This window comes from Ranitomeya imitator, chromosome 6, assembly GCF_032444005.1.
Source record: "Ranitomeya imitator isolate aRanImi1 chromosome 6, aRanImi1.pri, whole genome shotgun sequence".
NCBI lineage: Eukaryota > Metazoa > Chordata > Amphibia > Anura > Dendrobatidae > Ranitomeya > Ranitomeya imitator.
In genome coordinates this window covers 193,134,792-193,156,532 of record NC_091287.1, presented here as the reverse complement: position 1 = coordinate 193,156,532, position 21,741 = coordinate 193,134,792, and the positions used below count along the sequence as shown (strand labels likewise).

At 41.4% G+C, this 21,741-nt stretch overlaps 1 protein-coding gene across 4 annotated transcripts in view; it reads right to left on the bottom strand.

The window, feature by feature from the left end:
- The window catches only part of RECK (reversion inducing cysteine rich protein with kazal motifs), a 764,658-nt gene that overhangs the window by 540,267 nt on the left and 202,650 nt on the right, over window positions 1-21,741 (bottom strand). For 3 of the 4 annotated variants that reach the window (XM_069730404.1, XM_069730400.1, XM_069730403.1), the window contains exon 4: window positions 16,169-16,205. The exons of the other annotated variant lie outside the window; for it this stretch is intronic. In XM_069730404.1, the coding sequence (XP_069586505.1) occupies window positions 16,169-16,205 (37 nt within the window). The remainder of the gene's footprint in view (window positions 1-16,168; window positions 16,206-21,741) is intronic. 4 annotated transcript variants of the gene reach the window in all.

Sequence of the window (21,741 nt, the reverse complement as noted above, 5' to 3'; positions counted from 1 at the left end):
AGATTTATTTTTATAAAAGGGCTACTAGCAAATACGAGAATAACCTTAGCCAACTTATATGCCCCAAACATAAATCAGACACAGTGGATCCTTAAAACACTGGACACCTTACAGCTTTTTAAGGAAGGTTTACTGATTGTGGGTGGAGACCTAAATCTGACACTACAACCCACTCTAGACACCTCCAGCGGCTCCTCCTCCCTACCGCAAAAATCGAGACAAAAACTCATAAACTAAACTCTTTACAATTAATAGATCCATGGCGCAGCTTCAACCCCACCATGAAAGACTACACTTTCTTTTCGCCCCCACACAACTCTTATCATCGTATTGATTTTTTCCTAATACAATCTCGAGCCTTACACTTAATAAAGTCTTCTAAAATTGGCGCAATCACTTTATCAGATCATGCTCCTATCTTCATTGAAATTCTCATTACAACACTACCCAGACCAGCTATGACTTGGAGACTTAATGAGTCGTTGCTTGATAACCGACAACATGTAAATAAGCTTAAATCTACCATCTCTCAATTCTTTAGTGAGAACATAAATACGGGACACCTTACTCCCATTATATGGGAAACGCATAAAGCCGTCCTCAGAGGAGAACTCATCTCACTTAGCTCATATATTAAAAAACAGAGAGAAAAAGAGATCCAATCCCTCCTTCACCAAATAACTATTGCAGAACGCGCACATAAAGGCACTAAATCAACTGAGTCATACCAAGAACTTAGTCTCCTTCGTAATAAACTTAAAGACTTACTAAACGTAAATTCGGCTAAATTATTTATGTATTGCAAACATCGCTTTTATTTACATGGCAACAAAAGTGGGAAACTCACCACACAACTATTAAAGAAACAAAAAAAAAATTCATAAAAAGTATTCTCACGACGGCAAACAAGAAAGTAGTGGACTCAAAAGGGATTGCCGAGACCTTTCGGCAATACTATGAGTCCCTCTATAATTTGCCCCTTTCTGAAGATATGAATAACTGTTCGACGGCTGAGGCTAAAATTCAAGCTTTTTTAGCTACTCTTTCCCTTCCGACAATTTCTCCTGAACACTGTAAAGTACTCACGGCCAAAATCACACTTAAAGAACTAAACGACATTCTAAAAACCATCCCGAATGGGAAAGCACCTGGCCCTGACGGTTTCCCGGTGGGCTATTACAAAAAGTTCTCTGATATCCTTCTCCCCCACCTAGTAAATCTTTTTAATTCCTTTTTAGAAGGGAAGCTCCCACCTCGCCAAGCATTAGAAGCTTACATTACCATCATACCAAAGGAGGGAAGAGATGACAGCCTGTGCAGCAATTACCGCCCTATCTCATTACTCAACACTGACCTGAAACTGTGGGCTAAAGTGTTGGCTTCAAGGATAAGTGGTGTTTTGGGCAGGGTCATTCGGCCCGACCAGGTGGGTTTCGTGAAGGGCCGCGAAGGCAAAGACAATTCCACTAAAATTCTTCACGCTATTTCGTATGCAAAGAAAACTAGAACTCCATTGACCATTCTGTCGACTGATGCTGAAAAAGCATTTGACAGAATTAGTTGGAGATACATGGTCTGCGCGCTACAAAAATTTGCCTTCCCAACAGCCTTTATAAACGCTGTTATGTCCCTCTACGTAGACCCATCTGCTAAAGTCGGGGTGAATGGTATTTTTTCCGAACCCTTTAACATAACCAACGGCACCAGACAGGGCTGTCCTCTCTCACCCTCCCTGTTTATCATGGTTATGGAAACCCTGATGGAAAAGATTAGACAAGATAATGAGATTTACTTAACAGCTGACCCTTCCTCCCTCTACAAATGCAATTACACTCCACTCTTGACACGGCTTCAAGCAGATCTCAAAAATTATGATCTACCCTACTTATCTTGGATGGGAAGAATAAATGTCATTAAATCTTACATATCCCTTCCCAATTCATTCTTCCATTCGGCCAACCAACTGGTTTCTCAATTTATATGGAAATATAAAAAAGCCAGACTCCCTTTCAAAATTCTCTCTCTTCCCAAAGGTAAGGGCGGTCTTGGCCTTCCAGATATTAAAACTTATTATAAAGCTATACATCTCGCTAGATGGATAAACCTGCTAAAACCTAACCTTGAAAACTTCAACACGAAATTAGAACTTGCCCTGCTGGGAGATGAGGAGGATCTTTATCTCTGGTCATCCTACAACTGCCCACGTAATAAACTTGATGAGATCCTACATAACACCCTATCTATAAGACGCTCCCTTATACCAAACCAGCTCCCGTACTGCTTCTTTCTTGACAGCATTCCGATTAGGATCATCCCATGGTTGGTGGACCCGGCATATGAGGACATCTATGGACTCTGGACATCGCTGCCAAACGCCTCAATCTCTCAATTCCTGTCAAACCAAATACCTTGCAAAGACAATTGGCCGATCAACGCCACAAAACAACCTACTAATTTCCTCCAAAAACATCACATATACCGCATATTGGCGAATTTTAGAACGAAGGTCAGTCACTCTTCAGATTGGCTTTGGCTCGATTTACTAGTGAGGTTAAAAACACCAATCACCAAACTAGTCTCTAAACTTTATGCAAACCTCCTCAAAAGCCCAACTCAATTTAAACCCTTATACCTCTCTTCTTGGGAAACGGAGTTAGGGGTTACACTATCCCCCCGAGAAACCCAACAGGTACTAGCCAACTCGCACGGGTTCTCCAGATGTATTCTACTGCAAGAGAATGCATTTAAAATACTTACAAGGTGGTACCGAACCCCAGAAAGACTATTTCATTGGGGACTGGTGGACTCCCCGCTGTGTTGGAGATGCTCTCGGTCCGTGGGTTCCTTAGCTCATATCTTCTGGCTTTGCCCGGAGTTAAAACAATTCTGGACAGACATAAACAAATCTCTCCACAGTATGGGCCTAATGGATCGAGACCTATCTCCCCAGGATGTTTTGCTTTCCCTTCTTTCTCCCTCCTTTAACCCAAAGAAACACGGCTTACTACCCATTTTATTAGCAGCTGCAAAACATTTGATTTCAATGCACTGGAGAAAAACATCCCCTCCATCGTTCAATGAATGGACCCGTAAAGTCCAAGATCTATATCGTCTAGAGGAATTGTCTAGCTGGGAAACACGAACCCACGAAAAGTTTTGTGCCTCTTGGCTTCCTTGGGTTGTTTATTCACACCTAACTCCAGGATCTAGGACAGGAAACTCACACTGAGGTTTGTCTCTACCAGTTACCCTACCAAGAGTTCTTTCTAATCCCCCTATCCCGTATTTTTCAAGTAGGACGCGTTGACCGCCCCGCCTCCACGTTTTGCACCTAATTTCTGCATTCTTCAGCCACCTTTTCTGCCATCCATTCCTCCTCCTCAATTGATGACAACTATACTCGCGGTATTATAGTCCTCCCTGTCACTCCTCCTAACCTTATAAATTTCTTTTTGAGCCTATACTGTTATCTAGGGCTAGTTTTTTCATGGCCCTGGAATCTTGTTTTTACGTTTTGTATACTCAACTGTCATTATTATTTAACGTGTATATATTGATAATACAGTCTCTTTTTATTATCTTATGACTTGATGTAAAGTATCAAAACATCTGTATTTTTGACACGTGAGCTTATACTTGTTACAACATGTTTTTTCCTTATGTTTATTGAAAACTTAAATAAAGAATTTAAAAAAAAAAAAAAAAAAGAAAAATTGAAAAGGAAGTTTTGTTTGGTCACACGGATGGTACTTAGTCAGTAGTTCCCTGTATTAAATTAAATTTCAGGGTGTCATCATTCGGGGGTTGTGCCAAAGAAGGAGCCAAATAAATTTTGGCTGATTCGCTACTTAATCTCTCCAAGGGGCATGTTGTTGAACAATAACATAGACCCAGAGTTGTGCTTAGTATTTTACACTTTGTTTGATGCAGCAATTTAGTGGATATGGTTATTAGTAAAAGGGGCACTGTTGGCGAAAACGGATATTGAGGCCGCGTTCAGACTGTTATCTGTGAATCCTGATAGTATGCAACTGTTGGGCTCTTTTTCATTGTTGACCGCTGGCTCCCTATGGGGTGCTTATTGTTTTGTGCTTACTTTGAATCCTTTAGCACCATTTTGGAGTGGGTAGTGAAAGACGTTTTGGGGGTTAAATCCCTCATACATTACCTGGATGACTTTTTGTGTATAGGCCCCGCAAACTCTTGAGTGTTCCTTGTTTTGCATACTATGGAGAGAGTAGCCCGCAGGTTTGGGGTTCCGCTGGCGGAGGATAAGACAGAAGGGTCCGTTACAGAATTGAGTTTATTAGTCATTTTTATTGACACATGCGCCATAGAGTGTAGACTACTGCAAGAAAAGTTAGTGGATCTCATGGCTCAGGTAAAAAGGGTCAGAGAATTTAAGAAAGTACAGCTGAGGACTGTACAATACATTCCTGGCAAATTAAATTTTGCCGGTCACATTATGATAATGGGTAAGGTTTTCTGCCGAAGATTGGCTGGGGTCCGGACCCTGCATCATTTTGTTAGATTTAAATAATGACTTGTGAGTTTGAGCTGAATGTTTAGGAATGTATAGCGAGAGGTCCTAGTGGATGGAACTGGCAATTGACGCAGGTGATTTGGAGTTGTTCACAGATGCACCTGGGCAGTATGGCTTCAGAGATTACTGCCAGGGCAGTTGGGCTTTCGTCAAAGGGCCTACGAAATGGTTTGCTCAGAGTTTAGTTAAAAACCTAACATTACTCAGGGATCCAAGATGGCCGCTGATGAAGCAGGACGCACACATCCGAGCTCCAGCTTTAAAGCAATCCATACCATCCAGCCTCAGAGACAAACCTAAAAAACACCAGAGGCTTTTAAGACCATCGAGCCGTAATAGAGGCATTTATAGACTTCCTCCAAGCAGGATCCATCACCTCAGGGCAGACCTTTTCACCTGAGGCCTCTAGAGCGGCAGGACCTAAGGAGACACACGAGGCCCATCCCCTCCCACACCAAAGGAAACTCAAACTCAAGCGGCAAACAAAAGGTGCAGGGAAAAGGTCAGTAAGCTGCGAGAGTTCATACCTGAGCAGGAAAGCCCTCCCTGTGCAGGACGTAGTCCCGGACAAAGACCCCTCAACATCGAGTGAGCAGGAGCTGACGACTCACCTTCATTGGACAATGCGCACGTTGTTTACAGGTGCGGCTGCCACGGGAACCCCGGACCGCCCTGTTACAGATCACAGAGAGAACAGGTGCCGGAGGGGAGCGGTGAATGAGTAGCAGATCGAGGAGTCCGTTTGGAAGCGAGAGCCCACCCAGAGGAAACTGCAGCCAGAGACCGAGGCTGCAAGGTAAGAAGCCCAGACGTCATACAAATCCTATCACTATATCTATAAGACGCCATAGTTAGAAGGGAGGGAACTGTTCCAGAAACTCCCCAACCTCTAAGGGCCCCGCTTCTAGAGTCACTTTCTAAATAACAGACTTTCCAGTAAGGCTGAATATTCATGGTCTTCCTTATATTTTGTCTGAATACTCCTAGGAAGCCATACACTCTGTGATGTCTTGAGAGTATAATAACTATACCCTGCAGGAGTTTTGTGCCCTTTGCTCCACTAACATGATGTTGGGAGTCGAGTTCCCGCCGCTGCACAGGGGGAATCTCGAGTCGTGTCTGCTGCGGTCTCCCATTCTGCATCAGCCGCAGTGGAGCCAGCTCAGCGGAGATGTCGGTCCCAGTGTCTCACTCAGCCTGATACTGTGCAAAGGGTTACTGCTGCCTTTTCAGTCTCTGTATATTGTACCCTGCACTAGTCTGCGGCGAGCAGGCTTTTCTGGGACTAAGTCCTGCTTTGCACACACTGAGCATGCCCAGGGTAAGATCTCTCAGTGGAGGTCTAGGGTCACATGCTCAGGTACTGCAGCGACTTCCATTGGTCCTCCAGGAAGGCCCTGTACCTGATCAAGTTCTGTGGCAGCCTTCCATTGGTCCTTCTTGGAAGGTCCTGTACATGCTGCAGCTATAAAAGGTTCGCATGGCCGCACGGCCATGCGCTAGTATCACCTCATGTCATGAGCTTGTTAATTGTGGTTGCGCCTGTATGTGTGTGTTCAGGGACCCGGCTGAAATAAGCCCCTACAATACCGGCACCTCTGGTGAGGAGTATTGCATGAACGTATTCAGGGACCCGGCTGAAATAAGCCCCTAGAATACCGGCTCCTCCGGTGAGGACTGTTTGTATGCTTTTCTGGGTGCGTGACCACGGACTGCCTCCAGCTCAGCAGTTAGCTGTGTTCCCCTGTGACGCTAACAGGGCACAGCATCTTATTTCTAGCGACTCTGTGGAGTTAAGAGTTCGCTTATACCGCCATATAGCGCTGCCATTTGCCAGCAGCAGGTTCCTCTCCTGCACGGTGGGGACCCCGGGTTGCGAACGCACCTATTTATACATATATATACTCGGTGTGTTCCATCAACCCTAACACATGAAGCATCTTAGAATCACTGGCACATTTAAAGAAACTGGGAGTAAACATTGTATTATTTCAAGAGACACACTTTATTCAAGATAAAGCCCCAAATTTTGAAAAGCACTACTATAATACCTAGTTTCACTCTTTTTCAACCTCTAGAAAATCGAGAAGAGTGGCAATTGCAATTTCCAAACGAACTCCATTCCAGCTCTTAGACACACTTAGGGACAAGGAGGGCAGGTTCATTTTCGTGAAGGGTAAGATTGCACACCAACTGGTCACGATAGACAACATTTATGCACCCAATACTAAACAAGACACCTGGTTGACCAAAACTATGAGAGATATAGATAGATTTCTGGAGGGATCACTAATCATGGGAGGGGATTTTAATTTCCCTCTAGAACTTACCATAGACTCTTCTACTGGGAGGGCTAGCATCCCCAAGAAAGCACTTAAACGCATTCGCTCCATTCTACATTTACACCAGCTAATTGATGCGTGGAGATTTTTTCACCCCACTGTCAAAGACTACACATTTCTCTCAGGCACAACTGTCATACAGCCGAATAGATTTTTTTTAATTCTATTCCAAACAATTCCGCACCTGAAGGATATACAAATAATCCCAAGTATCCAATCAGACCACTCATTATTGATAAGTAAATTGTTGATTGGGAACAGACCAAAAAATAGTGTATGGAGATTAAATGAAACCCTTTTATCTGAAAGGTCCTCTAAAGACAAGATAAAAGAGAAACTTAACGAATATTTTGAGATCAATGTACAAGATAATACACCTTTCTCGACTGTGTGGGAAGCCCATAAGGCTTTTATAAGAGGGGAAGTGATCTCCATGACTTCTTATAAAAATAAAACACGTCAATAAAAATTAAACTCCCTTTACAGAGAGATCCAATCCTTAGAACATGACCATAAACTAACACTAAGCCCCCACGTCTTAACTTCATTATCACAAAAGAGACAAACTCTGAGAGATTTATTAAATCTGGACTCAATAAAAAATTTTCCAAAATGGAAAAACAAAATGTTCGCAAACGGAGACAAAATGTCAAAGTTTATGGTTTCATTGATTAAAAAAAGGAAAGCGAAGTTACTCATATACTCTCTAAAAAACCCAAATGGTTCTAAGGTCATAAACCCGGAGGAAATAGCTTCCGCTTTTAGAGAATACTATGCCTCCCTTTATAACATACGCCCTGACGAAATGGAGGATCAATTAAATAAGAGAAGATTAGATATTAAAACATTTCTAAACTTTATCAAATTACCAACCCTCAATGAGGACCAACAGAATGAGTTAATGGCCCCCTTCACATTAAGCGAACTCCAGTCTACCCTGTCGAGCAGCCCAATGGGTAAAAGTCCAGAACTGGATGGCCTCCCAACCTCCTACTACAAAAGCTTTCAAGAGACTATGTCCCTTTCTTCTAAGGTTATTTAATGAAACGTTAAAGGGAGCACCCTTTTCAAAACAGATGCTGGAAGCACACATTTCCTTAATTCACAAAGATGGTAGAGACCCTGAGATATGTAACAATTACAGCCCAATCTTATTTTTGAATAACGACCTTAAATTGTTCACAAAAATGATTGCAAAAAGGGTTAATTCTGTACTAGATACGTTAATATCACCAGAACAGACGGGTTTTGTGGGGGGCAGAGAGGAGAGGGATAACTCCTTAAAAATACTATACTTGATGCAATTTGCTCACACCCACCATAAACCCTTGGTCCTAATGGGCACAGATGCTGAGAAGGCGTTCGACAGGGTGGACTGGACTTTCATGCAGGAGACTTGAGGGATTTGGCTTCCCCTTGAGACTGATAAATGCCATATTTCAAATGTATAGATCTCCTACTGCAAAATTAAGGGTGAATTGAGACCTTTCTTCCCCCTTTGAAATTAAAAATGGCACTTGCCAAGGTTGCCCCCTCTCACCAGCCTTATATATCTTATCTATCGAAACCTTGATTCAAAGTATAAAGCAGCACCCAAACATAGAAGGAATTCAGATTAAGAAGACATCACATGTAGTTGCAGCATTTGCGGATGACCTATTACTAATGCAAATGAACCCCAAAAATTAAATCCCAGCCATACTCGAAACGTTTCATAGATTTGGAGACCTCTCAAACTTCAAAATCAATTTAGAGAAATCAGAGGCGATGAGTATTAATGTGGAACACACGATTATTCGCGATATTGAAGCTAAACTACCCATTAAGTGGAACTCGAAATTCATTAAATATCTGGGAATTAAATTAAGCTCACATTGGCACCTATTATTCGCTCTTAACTATATACCTTTACTTAATGCTATCTTGGACCTTATCAAAACATGGAGGGCCCCCTTTATCTTGGACCTTATCAAAACATGGAGGGCCCCCTTTATCTCCTGGATAGGCAGGAAAAACATTCTAAAAGGTTTTATACTACCTAAGTTTAGCTATATCTCAAGAATGCTTTCTATAACCGTTCCTAATACATTTTTTCTAAAGGTTCGTTCTATTTTCGGGAAATACATCTGGAGAGACTCAAAACCCAGACTCAGCTATTTTACAATTTCACTTCCTAAATCTAAAGGGGGTATGGGAACTCCCGATCCACAGAAATATCACATTGCGGCGACTCTATCTTTGATAGTCGATTGGTGAGAGGACCCTATATAAACTTTGGACACAGATTGCAGACACATCAATACCAGTTCCTATCTTCACAATTCTCCACGCTTCTAAAGAGTTCATTCACAATCTAAAAGTCTCTAATGCAATATCCAAAAATATAATAAGAACATGGTCAAAGCATTCTCAATTATTAATGCCACTACCGTCACCTTTAGCCAGAGTGATGGACCTTCTCGGATCACTCAATAATCACAAATTCTGATTTCCTACATAAGATTAAAGATGACTTGGAGTGTTTTATGTCAGAAGGTGCTCTACTTCCACTGACGGAACTACAAATAAAATCCCCATACTATCACTTTAATTTTCTCTATTACAATAGGCTTAATAACTCCCAAAAATCCTACCTTGGTACGAAAATCCCACCTAGAGAGTTAAAGACTTTTCAAAAACTTTTAGCTCAACATAAACCACCAAGAGGAGTTTTGACAAAACTCTATCAAGAGATTCTAACTAACACGATTCCAGTTAAGCGAGCCTTCATCTCTAATTGGGAAAAAGACTTGAGTATTAAATTACAGGACTGGGAAGTGGAACAAATATATAAAAACTCACATGGTCCATCTGGATGTGTGTGAATCCTGGAAAACTCATATAAAATTATTACCAGATGGTACACCACCCCAGCCTTGTCACATCCTTGGTACCCAAACTCTCCATCAACCTGTTGGCGATGCTCCAGGGAAACAGGGACGTTCTTTCACATGTGGTGGACATGTGACAAAACCCAAATATTTTGAAAGGTAGTGCTGAAAATTATAACAAAAATTTGCAAATTACCTCATCCTCCAACCCCGACACTCATTTTCTTAAACTGGATAGGAGACAACTCGCAATCAAAAAATCAATCTCTACTACTGTTCTTGATAGCTGCAGCTAAACTACTTATTCCCTTACATTGGCTTTCCCAGAATTGCCCGAGCTTATCAGACTGGCTGCAAAAAGTTGACCAATTATACTATATAGAAGAAATTATAGCATACACTTGTTTCTCACAAGACAGATTTTGGGTAACATGGGCCCGATGGAGATCTTTCAGAGATAATGATGAATACTTTGATCTAATAAACAAATAAAGGAACACTCCAGTCTTCTGTCGGATTAACTATCTCCCAAATATAAACGCATCGACTGGTCTTTTAAACTCAAAACTCAAAATTACAGTTCGCCAGAAACAATTCCCCTTCCACGAAGAGGGAACCCCCTTCCCCTTTTACCCTTTCTTTTTTCCTCTCTTTCTCTTTGTATTCTGGTAAAACTTTATATGGTAACAAGTGGAATGCTTTAGATATTCTAACTTTCTCTTAGTCATGATTCTCCATTTCTAATGGATGTACAGAGAATAACAATACTTATTAATATCTAGACCTTTACTACGGTGAATTTGTTGTTAATTACCAGTTCTTAAACAAATATTACATCTGACAGTTGAATGTTACCCAATTTACAATGACACATTTGCTCTAATCCACCTTTGTATTTGTATTACTTTGTTTAAACTTGTTAAAATAAAAAAAAGATGTTTAAAACAAAACCTAACATTACTCAAATGAATGTTGGCGAGGAAGGCTCTTTTTTGCTTTTAGCTGGGAAAAAGGATGGTCAGTTCCAAAAATCAACAGGTTTGTGGTGGGTTTAGCATTTTGTTTTAAGCATAGAGGCATTAATGATCTGACAAAATCCTTCCTAGTGTCACAAGCCTTAAGAGAAGAAAGGCTGGAATGTATCCGATAGAAGATGGCCAGTTTTGTATGAACTGTTTTTACTTTTGGGTAGGGAAGCAGAACTAGTTTTTAAGTCCCTATGGGAGTTTTACCTACTTAAACTGGCTTTTTCATTGTCTTTCTTTGCAGCTTTGAGGTTGGGGAAATTGGTCAGCCCCTCAAAAACGAAGAAGGTGGGTTTGCCGAGAGAAGACATGGACTTACACTGTGTGCAGAATTATTAGGTAAGTTGTATTTTAGAGGATTATTTTTATTATTGATCAACAACTATGTTCTCAATCAACCCAAAAGACTCATAAATATCAAAGCCTAATATTTTGAGAAGTTGAAGTGTTTTTTTTTTTTAGATTTGGCTATCTTAGGAGGATATCTGTTTGTGCAGGTAACTATTACTGTGCAGAATTATTAGGAAACTTATTAAAAACCAAATTTATTCCCATCTCACTTGTTTATTTTCACCAGGTAAACCAATATAACTGCACAACATTTAGAAATAAACATTTCTGACATGCAAAAACAAAACCTCAAAAAATTAGTGACCAATATAGCCACCTTTCTTTATGATGACACTCAACAGCCTTCCATCCATAGATTATGTCACTTGCTTGATCTGTTTACGATCAACGTTGTGTGCAGTAGCCACCACAGCCTCCCAGACACTGTTCTGAGAGGTGTACTGTTTTCCCTCCCTGTAGATCTCACATTTTATGAGGGACCACAAGTTCTCTATGGGGTTCACATCAGTTGAACAAGGGGGCCATGTCATTATTTTTTCTTCTTTGAGACCTTTACTGGCCAGCCACGCTGTGGAGTAGATGGAGGCATATGATGGAGCATTGTCCTGCATGAAAATCATGTTTTTCTTGAACGATACTTCCTGTACCACTGCTTGAAGAAAACTGGCAGTAGGTCTGGGAGTTGAGCTTCACTCCATCCTCAACACGAAAAGGTCCCACAAGTTAATCTTTGATGATACCAGCCCATACCAGTACCCCACCTCCACCTTGCTGGTGTCTGAATTGGAGTGGAGCTCTCTGCTCTTTACTGATCCAGCCTCTGGCCCATCCATCTGGCCCATCAAGAGTCACTCTCATTTCATCAGTCCATGAAACTTTGAAAAATCAGTCTTAAGATATTTCTTGGCACAGTCTTGACGTTTTATCTTATGTTTCTTGTTCAAAGGTGGTCATTTTTCAGCCTTCCTTACCTTGGCTGTGTCCCTGAGTATCGCACACCTTGTGCTTTTTGTTACTCCAGTAACGTTGCAGCTCTGAAATATGGCAAAACTGATGGCAAATGGCATCTTGGCAGCTTCACGCTTGATTTTCCTCAATTCATGGGCAGTTATTTTGCACCTTTTTTGCCCAACACGCTTCTTGCGACCCTGTTGGCTATTTGCCATGAAACGCTTGATTGTTCGGTGATCACGCTTCAAAAGTTTGGCAATTTCAAGACTGCTGCATCCCTCTGCAAGACATCTCACAATTTTGGACTTTTCAGAGCCTGTCAAATCTCTCTTCTAACCCATTTTTCCAAAGGAAATAAAGTTGCCTAATAATTAAGCACACCTTATATAGGGTTTTGATGTCACTAGACAACACCCCTCCTCATTACAGAAATGGACATCACCTGATTTACTTAATTGGTAGTTGGATCTCAATCCTGAACAGCTTGGAGTAGGACAACATGTATAAAAAGTATAATGTGATCAAAATACAACTTGCCTAATAATTCTGCACACAGTGTATATGATGACAAGATTGAGTTACTGATTCATTCAGCTAAGATGGATCAGTCTGGAAAAGGTCGAACAGTAGCGATTTTCTCGGTGACAGGGTCAGCAGCGTGCCCAGTGAACTGCTTAAGGGGATTCGGCCAAGATGGTGGGGGACTTATTGCTCCTTTGTTGATTCACTTAGATGGCTAATTTTTGCATCGTTTTCAATTTGTTACCATTTTTCAACACTGTTTGCAATCTGGTCGTGTGTCACCAGTGGACTATAGTGAACATCTTTTATAATATGGGCAGCTGCTGAGGTTGCAAGGACAGGGATAGGCAATGAGGTTGTGAAGTAGATTGGCTGGTGGAAATCTGCCAGATTCAGGTCTTATGTGCAGCCTAACCGATTATGAGTTTTTTTACTTTATGAGTTTTAAGTTTTGTTTAAAAAAAGGGGGGTAATTTAGAAGGAATAGAAATTATTCTTGTTTTTACTCTTGCAAGTGCCAGGCCCCAGCTAGTGTAGATTATGGGCCATTCCCTTGTATTCTGGGCAGCATTGTGGACTCTGGTTTGGCCATTGGGCAGGCAACTGGGAATTTCAAGGGACGAGGCCATTCTCCTGTGGATCGGTAATTGGGGGATGGTTTGGAGTCAATTTCTTCATGAATTTCGGTTTGTGAGGTAGCTGGAGCCCCGGATGTACTAGTAGTACACATCAGGGGCAATGATTTAGGAAATAGGCCGCTGAGAGAGTTGATAAGGGACATCAAATTTGATCTCTTAAGGTTATGGGCAATGTTTCCTAAAGTAATCACCATTTAGTCAGACATTATCCCGAGAAAGGTCTGGTGAGAGGCGAGATCTGTTGAGAGAATTACCAAAGCAAGGTTAAAACGTAATAGTTGTTTTATGGCAAGGAATGTGGCAGTTGCAATGACACTTGGATTTGGAATTGGGGGAGGGTGAATTTTGGAGGCGGGATAGGGTGTTTCTTTGAAATTATGGAGAGACAAATGTTTGAGGGATACAAAACATTTGTATGGATGGCAAATGGGGGAAGTTCCTTGAAGTTACATAGTAACATAGTAACATAGTTAGTAAGGCCGAAAAAAGACATTTGTCCATCCAGTTCAGCCTATATTCCATCATCATAAATCCCCAGATCTACGTCCTTCTACAGAACCTAATTGTATGATACAATATTGTTCTGCTCCAGGAAGACATCCAGGCCTCTCTTGAACCCCTCGACTGAGTTCGCCATCACCACCTCCTCAGGCAAGCAATTCCAGATTCTCACTGCCCTAACAGTAAAGAATCCTCTTCTATGTTGGTGGAAAAACCTTCTCTTCTCCAGACGCAAAGAATGCCCCCTTGTGCCCGTCACCTTCCTTGGTATAAACAGATCCTCAGCGAGATATTTGTATTGTCCCCTTATATACTTATACATGGTTATTAGATCGCCCCTCAGTCGTCTTTTTTCTAGACTAAATAATCTTAAGTTGGTGGTTGCGGTTGGTGCTCGAACAGTGGGGAGGGTACATATAAGGCTCTGGACCCCCAAAGTGGACTAAATTAAACGATGGCGGGTAGTGGAACTCTCGTGTTAAAGATGGAAGGGCCCTATAGTCGGGAAAGCCAGGCTGTTTACCAGGTGCCTCTGAGCTGGTGATAAAATGGCTAGGTAAAAGTCAACCTTGAGCAGTTGTGGTTACATTTATATATAAATATACTGCCCATTGCAGGTCAGGGGCTTGGAGTACTATCCTCCATTATTAATAGGATCAATGTGTTACTTTTGTTGTTTGCTATAATAAAATGCTGCTGTGGCCAATTTATTCCACTCTGGTCTTTGGCCTGTTTATTTCAGTTAAGAAAAGAGGGGTGAGGTAGGACAGGGGTGACATAACATATGCCTTGCCAATAACACTTGTCAAGGAACAGTGAAGTGATTACAGAACACTGTTTGGTGAGCGATCACTGTTCACAGCCATTTTCTCCCTGCAGCAGAACTTCCAATCACACTGTCACATATATTAAATTAGTATTTACTTGCAGATTACCCATATGGCTGCAGGTAAACACCAATCTTTGTTTCTATTTTTGCTTACAGGTTCCGTTTAACCCATAATACATTACAGTACATGGCTTTGCTAATCTGTCAATTTCATCAAAAGTGCCAGTGATTTTTACATCAGAAATGCTACTCCAGTAAGTAGCTTTTTGGCCAAATGCATGTCACTGAGAATATGTGCATAATTAATTAAAGGGGTTTTCCCACAAACAAAGATCATTTTAATAAATAGGTCTGGAATAATGAAAAATGTGTTTAAAAAAAAAATGTTCCTGTGCTGAGATAATCTTATAAATGTGCCCCAACTATGAGCTGTGTAATAGCTGTTTCTGACCATTAAGTAAATGAGTATACAGGCATTACAGAATGGGATCGCAGCAGATTATGTCTATGAGATAAAACATTTTTTTTAAAAACAGGTAGTGAAATGTTTCACCTCACAAAAATAAATCAGCTGTGATCACATGCTTTAATGTCTGTATATTCATTTACGCCCTCCCCTGCCCAGGAGCTGTAGTATGTTCAGACCATATTCCTGCATGGTCAGACAAAGCCATTACACAGTAACAGGGGCACATTTATAAGATTTTCTCAGCACAGTAACACTTTTTTAAATGCATCCAATTGTAGAAATAATTATGGTTCTAAGATCTATTACCGTAATTAAAATGTACGGTACTTTGATCGTGGGAAAACCACTTTAAGTGGCGTGTGCCTCTTAATAAATTCAGTGCATCATGTGGGTGTCGGGGGTTGATATTGATGAGCTTTTCAAAGTAGAGGCTATCAATAGAAACGTTCTGAGCAATCCCATAAATGAATCAACCCAAAACATATTTGTAAATAGAATTCATGTGAAAAGCATATTTGTTGTCATTTTTATTTTTGGCTTTTTGTATTTGTGTTATTTCTGCCTACTTCAAATGCTGGCCATCTATATTCAGCCTAATATTGAGCTGCATATGGTAAAATATTTTCTCCCCTCAGATTTGTAGAAACATGTTACATAATGTTTTTCTAATAGTCTGAAGCTGGGAGGACCTCACATGATTTACTAAAATACTGCAATAGTTATTTGGTTGTGTAATATGGATGGGACATTTTCACCATTTTATTGAGATATACAGTACTTAGCTTTGGCTATATTTATTTTAATTAAACATGCTGTACTGCCCTTTGATGTTAATCTAGTTTGCCAATTCCCTTTTGATTTTAATAAGAACATTTATTATATCATCTTATACATCAATAAAAATTAAAAACAAATATTATTTTCTACTCTCCCGCGTTCAACTGCTGGATCCATGACTAGTTTTCTAGACACAACAGTGGTAATCATTTCTTGGCTGTCTCAATTTAGCTAGTGTGTCAATTGGAACTAAAAGTTGTTAAAATGTAACCATTACTATAATTATAGCATTTATTTAATCAAAATATTTCAGAGAAACAAAAAAAGGACAAGGAAAAATTTAGTCTTACCTGGTAGTGAAGAATTCATACAACTCCAAAATTCAGTCTGAAAATAAGCAAAATTCAAAACATGCAGCATAAACAAATGCTTTCAACTGAAATAAATTAAAATTACATACTAAAATTGGGAGCAAAAATACTCAGCTCTTCATTTATATAATTACAGTTAAAGAATCACTCCCATTAACTTTTTTTTTCCCAATAAATCGGTGCATATGTATAGTAGTAGTCTCAAATTGCAAGCTTGAAAGCAGGTCCCTGTCACCTCCTGGTAGGTCTTGAACTACATGTGTTCCTTTGTACTGTTTTTTGTTTAAGTTTTTGAATTGTAAAATTTTGCGGAAAACGTTGACACTAAACAAAAAAAACATTTGAATTATTATAGTGTTTGTACTGTATGTGTGTTAATCTACTCACCTACCCACCTTACCTCCAGTATCTGGCGCCATTCCATTTCTGAGTAATATCATCGCTCTTTAGACTATTCAGCTCACTCTATACTCAACGTGTGAGCTGGAAGTCTTTTTTAAAGCTTATAGATCCTCATTCTTACTCTCTAAAGGATAACACTATAAAGCCACTTTCAGGTAACACAGATTCCAGTTTTAACTACAGAAGAGGACAGGAATGGAGCTGGACACTGGAGAAGACAGTATGTGAGTAGATTAAAACACATACACACACACTGAAGTGCATACACATACAGTTGTGTGAAAAAGTGTTTGCCCTCTTCCAGATTTCCTATTCTTTTGCATGTTTGTCACAAATAAATGTTTCAGATTTCCCCCCCAAAAAATATATATATATATTAGACAAAGAAAACACAAGTAAACACAGAATGCAGTGATTAAAAGAAGGTCTTTATTAATGAACAAATAAATCCAAATCTACAGGGCCCTGTGTGAAAAAGTGATTGCCCCCTTCCCCAACCTCTTAAAACATAAATTCACTCTGGTTTATCACATCAATGAGAAGCATAGATCAAATTCCATTGCCACACCTAGCCTAATTACTTCCACATCTGTTCTCAATCAAGAAATCACTGAAATAGGACCTGCCTGACAAAGAGAAGTAGACCAAAAATCCTCAAAAGTTAGACATCATGTTGCGATTTTAAGGGAACCTGTGAACCCTGCTAGGCGTTTGTAACTAAAAGAGCCACTTTGTGCTGCACTAATGCTGCATTCTGACAAGGTGGCTCTTTTAGTTCAGGTCCCTGGCACTGCTGCAATAATCGTTTTTGAAGTTTGTCCCTCATACCTGTGAAATCGTCCCGGGGCAGGTCTTTCCCCCCGAATCCAGATGCCTCGCAGCCATCAATCATGGCCTCTGCGCACCGGGCGCCAACTCCTCTTCCTTCATTAGCGTCTCCGACACCTGAACTGTTTTTTTTTTTGGGGGCATGCGCAGTTGATCTGCTTTTCGAACTTACAGTGCAGGCGCCGGGGACGCTAATGAAGGAGAGGAGGCGGTGCCCAGAGGCCCTGAGCGATGGCTGCGAGGCATCTGGATTTGGGGGGAAAGACCTGCCTCCGGGACGATTTCACAGGTATGAGGGACAAGCTTCAAAAGCGATTATTGCAGCAGTGCCAGGGACCCGAACTAAAAGAGCCACCTTGAAAGAATGCAGCATTAGTGCAGCACAAGGTGGCTCTTTTAGTTACAAACTCCTGGGGGGGTGACAGGTTCCCTTTAAAAACATTTTGGAACAAGTGAGAAACAAAGTAATTGAGATCTATCAGTCTTGAAAAGATTATAAAGCCATTTCTATAGCTTTGGGACTTCAGCGAGCCATATTGAGAGTCATTATCCACAAATGGTAAAAACATGGAACAGTTATGAACCTTTGCTCAGCAGACCAAAATTACCCCAAGAGGGCAGTGATGACTCATTCAAGAGTCACAAAAAGAAACCAACAACAACATCCAAAGAACTGCCTCAGTTAAGGTCAGTGTTCATGACTCCACCATAAGAAAAAGATTGGGCAAAAATGGCCTGCATGGCAGAGTTCCAAGATAAAAACCACTGCTGAGCAATAAGAACATAAAGGCTTGTCTCAGTTTTGCCAGAAAACAACTTGCTAATCCTGTTTTGCTGCTACAGGACCTGGAAGACTTGCTGTGGTAAATGGTACCATCAATTCTGCTGTCCACCAAAAAATCCTTTAGGAGAATGCACGGCCATTTGTTCGTGACCTCAAGCTGAAGTGCACTTGGGTTATGCGGCAGGACACTGATCCAAAACACACCAGCAAGTTCACCTCTGAATGGCTTAAGAAAAACAAAATTAAGACTTTGGCCTAGTCAGAGTCCTGAACTTAATCCAATTGATATACTGTGGAATGACCTTAAAAAAGCAGTTCATGCTAGGAAACTCTCCAATGTTTCTGAATTCTGCAAAGATGAATGGGCCAAAATTCCTCCTAAGTGTTGCAAAAAAGTCATTGCCAGTTAACAAACGCTTGATTGCAGTTGTTACTGCTAAGGGAGGCCCAACCAGTTATTAGATTTAGGGGTGAATCACTTTCATACAGGGCCCTGTAGGTTTGGATTTATTTTTCCCTTAACAAAGATCTTCATTTAAAAATATCATATTGTGCTTACTTGTGTTACCTTGTCTAATATTTAAATTTATTTGGTGATGTGAAACATTTAAGTGTAACAAAATAATTGGAGATCAGGAAGGGGACAAAAACTTTCACACAACCATATGCACAGATTTTGTGAAAAAAATCACGAGTGTTTCTGATATGGGGTCAGAAACAGTACATGCCTGGGATAGACATACTGTATCTCCTATGGGTCCTTAAGAACTTACAAAGAATATAAAAAGTCTACACAGCCCTGTTAAGATGTATACCAAGAAGAATAATTGTATAACTTTTCCGCCTTTAACTGTCTCCTATAATTGGGGATGTGATTGTGTTCGGTATTAGACAATCACATTTAACCCCTATCCCACCTTAGACATATTTTCGTGTAAGGTAGGCTCCCCATTTGCTGCTGGCTCCGGTGGTGAGTCGACAACTTTTCCGGCACTTGTCAGCTGATTTGAACAGCAGACATGTGCGACTAAGGCTGGGTTCCCATTGCGTTATGGGACCGCGTTTAACGGACAGCGTTGCACGGCGAAATTAACGCCGTGCAACGCGTCCGTTAACGCGCCCATTGAAGGCAATGGGAACGCGCTTCACTAGCGCGTGCCATGTTCGGCACGCGCTAGCGACGCGCCGGTGTTTCCTGGCGCGCCGCGGACGCTGCAAGCAGCGTCCGAGGTGCGCCCGCGGTCCGTTCCCCGCTCTCGCAGATCGGGGATCTGCGAGAGCGGGGACGTTACCGCGACCCCGACCGCAGCCCCATAGAAAACATTGCGTTAGCGCAATCCGCTAGCGCTAAACGGATTGCACTAACGCAATGTGACCCTAGCCTAAGGCTAGTTTCACATTTGCGTTTAAAACCGCAGCGTTTAATCTGCATCCGCAAGTGGTGGAAAAAACGCATATAAACGCGTACAAACACGGCGTTTTTTAGACGTATGTGGTAACGCATGCGGTTTAAAAAACGCCGCGTTTATACGCGTTCATATGCGTTTTTTTCTGCGTTTGCGTTTTTGGTGCGCATGATGAGAAATTTCACAAGAGAAAAATCAAGATAACCAGACACCGCCAATGGGACTACAGAGGGCGTGTATTATGGTATTTCTTTATATAGACCCCTGAACGGCTGTAATCTTCAGATTTTGCTCCTGTATCCTGTGTCATGATGGATCTTCGCATGGAGAGCTTTTATTTCAACCTGGATTTAAGTGTGCCAGAAATAATGAATATCGTTTCTCCTTATGGAGAGTGACATACCATCTCTGGCTTGTCAAGGTAAGGAGGCTTATTCGCCGTGCAATGCTCCTCTGAGAAATATAATATGCGAATTGCCTCTTCTGAAAAAAAGAGGACTTAAACTCTATAGCGCCACCTGTTGGAAATAGCGATCCTACAAGTCACAATCAACTCTTTAGGCTAGCCAAATTAGTTCTCATGCTTCGCACTGACAAGGGCCAACAGCCCGAAACACCGTGTCTGCGAATTGAGATACTGATTTGGCTTTTATCCTAAGTCATATTGCACGACTCGTTAAAGAGTTGATTGTGACTTGTAGGATCGCTACTTCCAACAGGTGGCGCTATAGAGTTTAAGTCCTCTTTTTTTCAGAAGAGGCAATTTGCATATAGAAATAATGAATTCATGCTGCACATATAACAGCCTCATGAATTCACTATTTCTGACACCTGTGCAGGTAAGCATAGATATGCCGTGTGTGACCACCATCGTCCCTTCAATTTGTGTGTAATAGATTATGTACACAGAAGAAAAAATGGAGGTTATACAAGGCAGTTCTCTACTCACCAGGTCAGGTGTCCTAACTAATGAGTTTTTTGACACCTGACCTGTTCAGTAGAGTTCCACCATTTTCTCTTCAGACTGCAACACTAGTCACAGACTAAGCAGAAAGAAGAGATTATGGAGATAATACATCTATTATTTTTTGGGCCACCTCATATCTTTATACTACAGACACACAAAGCTGCAGTCTTTTCTTATAACTACTGGAGATATGATGTAGCCCAAAAATTAAGTGTGTGACGAAGTTTCTTATTTAAGAAAGTCAACCATCAGCACTCAGCTTAGGGGATGCACGCTCCAAAGTCCAAGGATCCAATCGGACCAAAAGTCACAAACAGAAAATAAGAGCAGCATCCATACCAGGTGATAGATATCCAAAAAACGATTTATTCTGCCATCAAAAGTTACAACGTTTCGGCCAGAGTGGCCTTTGTCAAGTATCTACTTGACAAAGGCCACTCTGGCCGAAACGTTGTAACTTTTGATGGCAGAATAAATCGTTTTTTGGATATCTATCACCTGGTATGGATGCTGCTCTTATTTTCTGTTTGTGAAGTTTCTTATTTGGCGCACGGTGTGTGTTGTCGGCGGCAATAGACACAATAAACCAAACATAATTGGGGCAAATCAAATTGTATCTATTTTTTAACAACCAAAAAATTTATTTAACTGCGCCGGCTTGGGGTAGAGTGATGTAAACGGGGGTGTGAAGCACTGAGGCCTGGCTAACCGTGGACGACGCAGAGATGACAGGAGAAGGGGCAATGAAACTAGTGGGGTCTGGAAGTTCGGGGATGGGGCTTGACACATGAGAGGCTTGAGATGCACTGGAAGGGTGAGACAAACCTGACATTACAGACACATTGGCAGGTGAAGGGGAGGAATACTAAGAGTCCTCTGGTTCTTTTGGGGGGGGGTTGGGTTTGCCGTGTTCTGGGAAGCCTTGGTGGGCTCATATGGCGTGGCGTGGTGGTGGGTGACCTGTCAGGGTCCGGCTGCACTGTGTCAGAGTCGATAGTGCTCGTAGAGCATGCAGCCATGCCAGAGTCCATAGTGCTCGTAGAGCGTGCAGCCATGCCAGAGTCCATAGCGCTTGTAGAGCGTGCAGCCATGCCAGAGTCCATAGTGCTCGTAAAGGGTGCAGCCATGCCAGTCCATAGTGCTCGTAGAGTGTGCAGCCATGCCA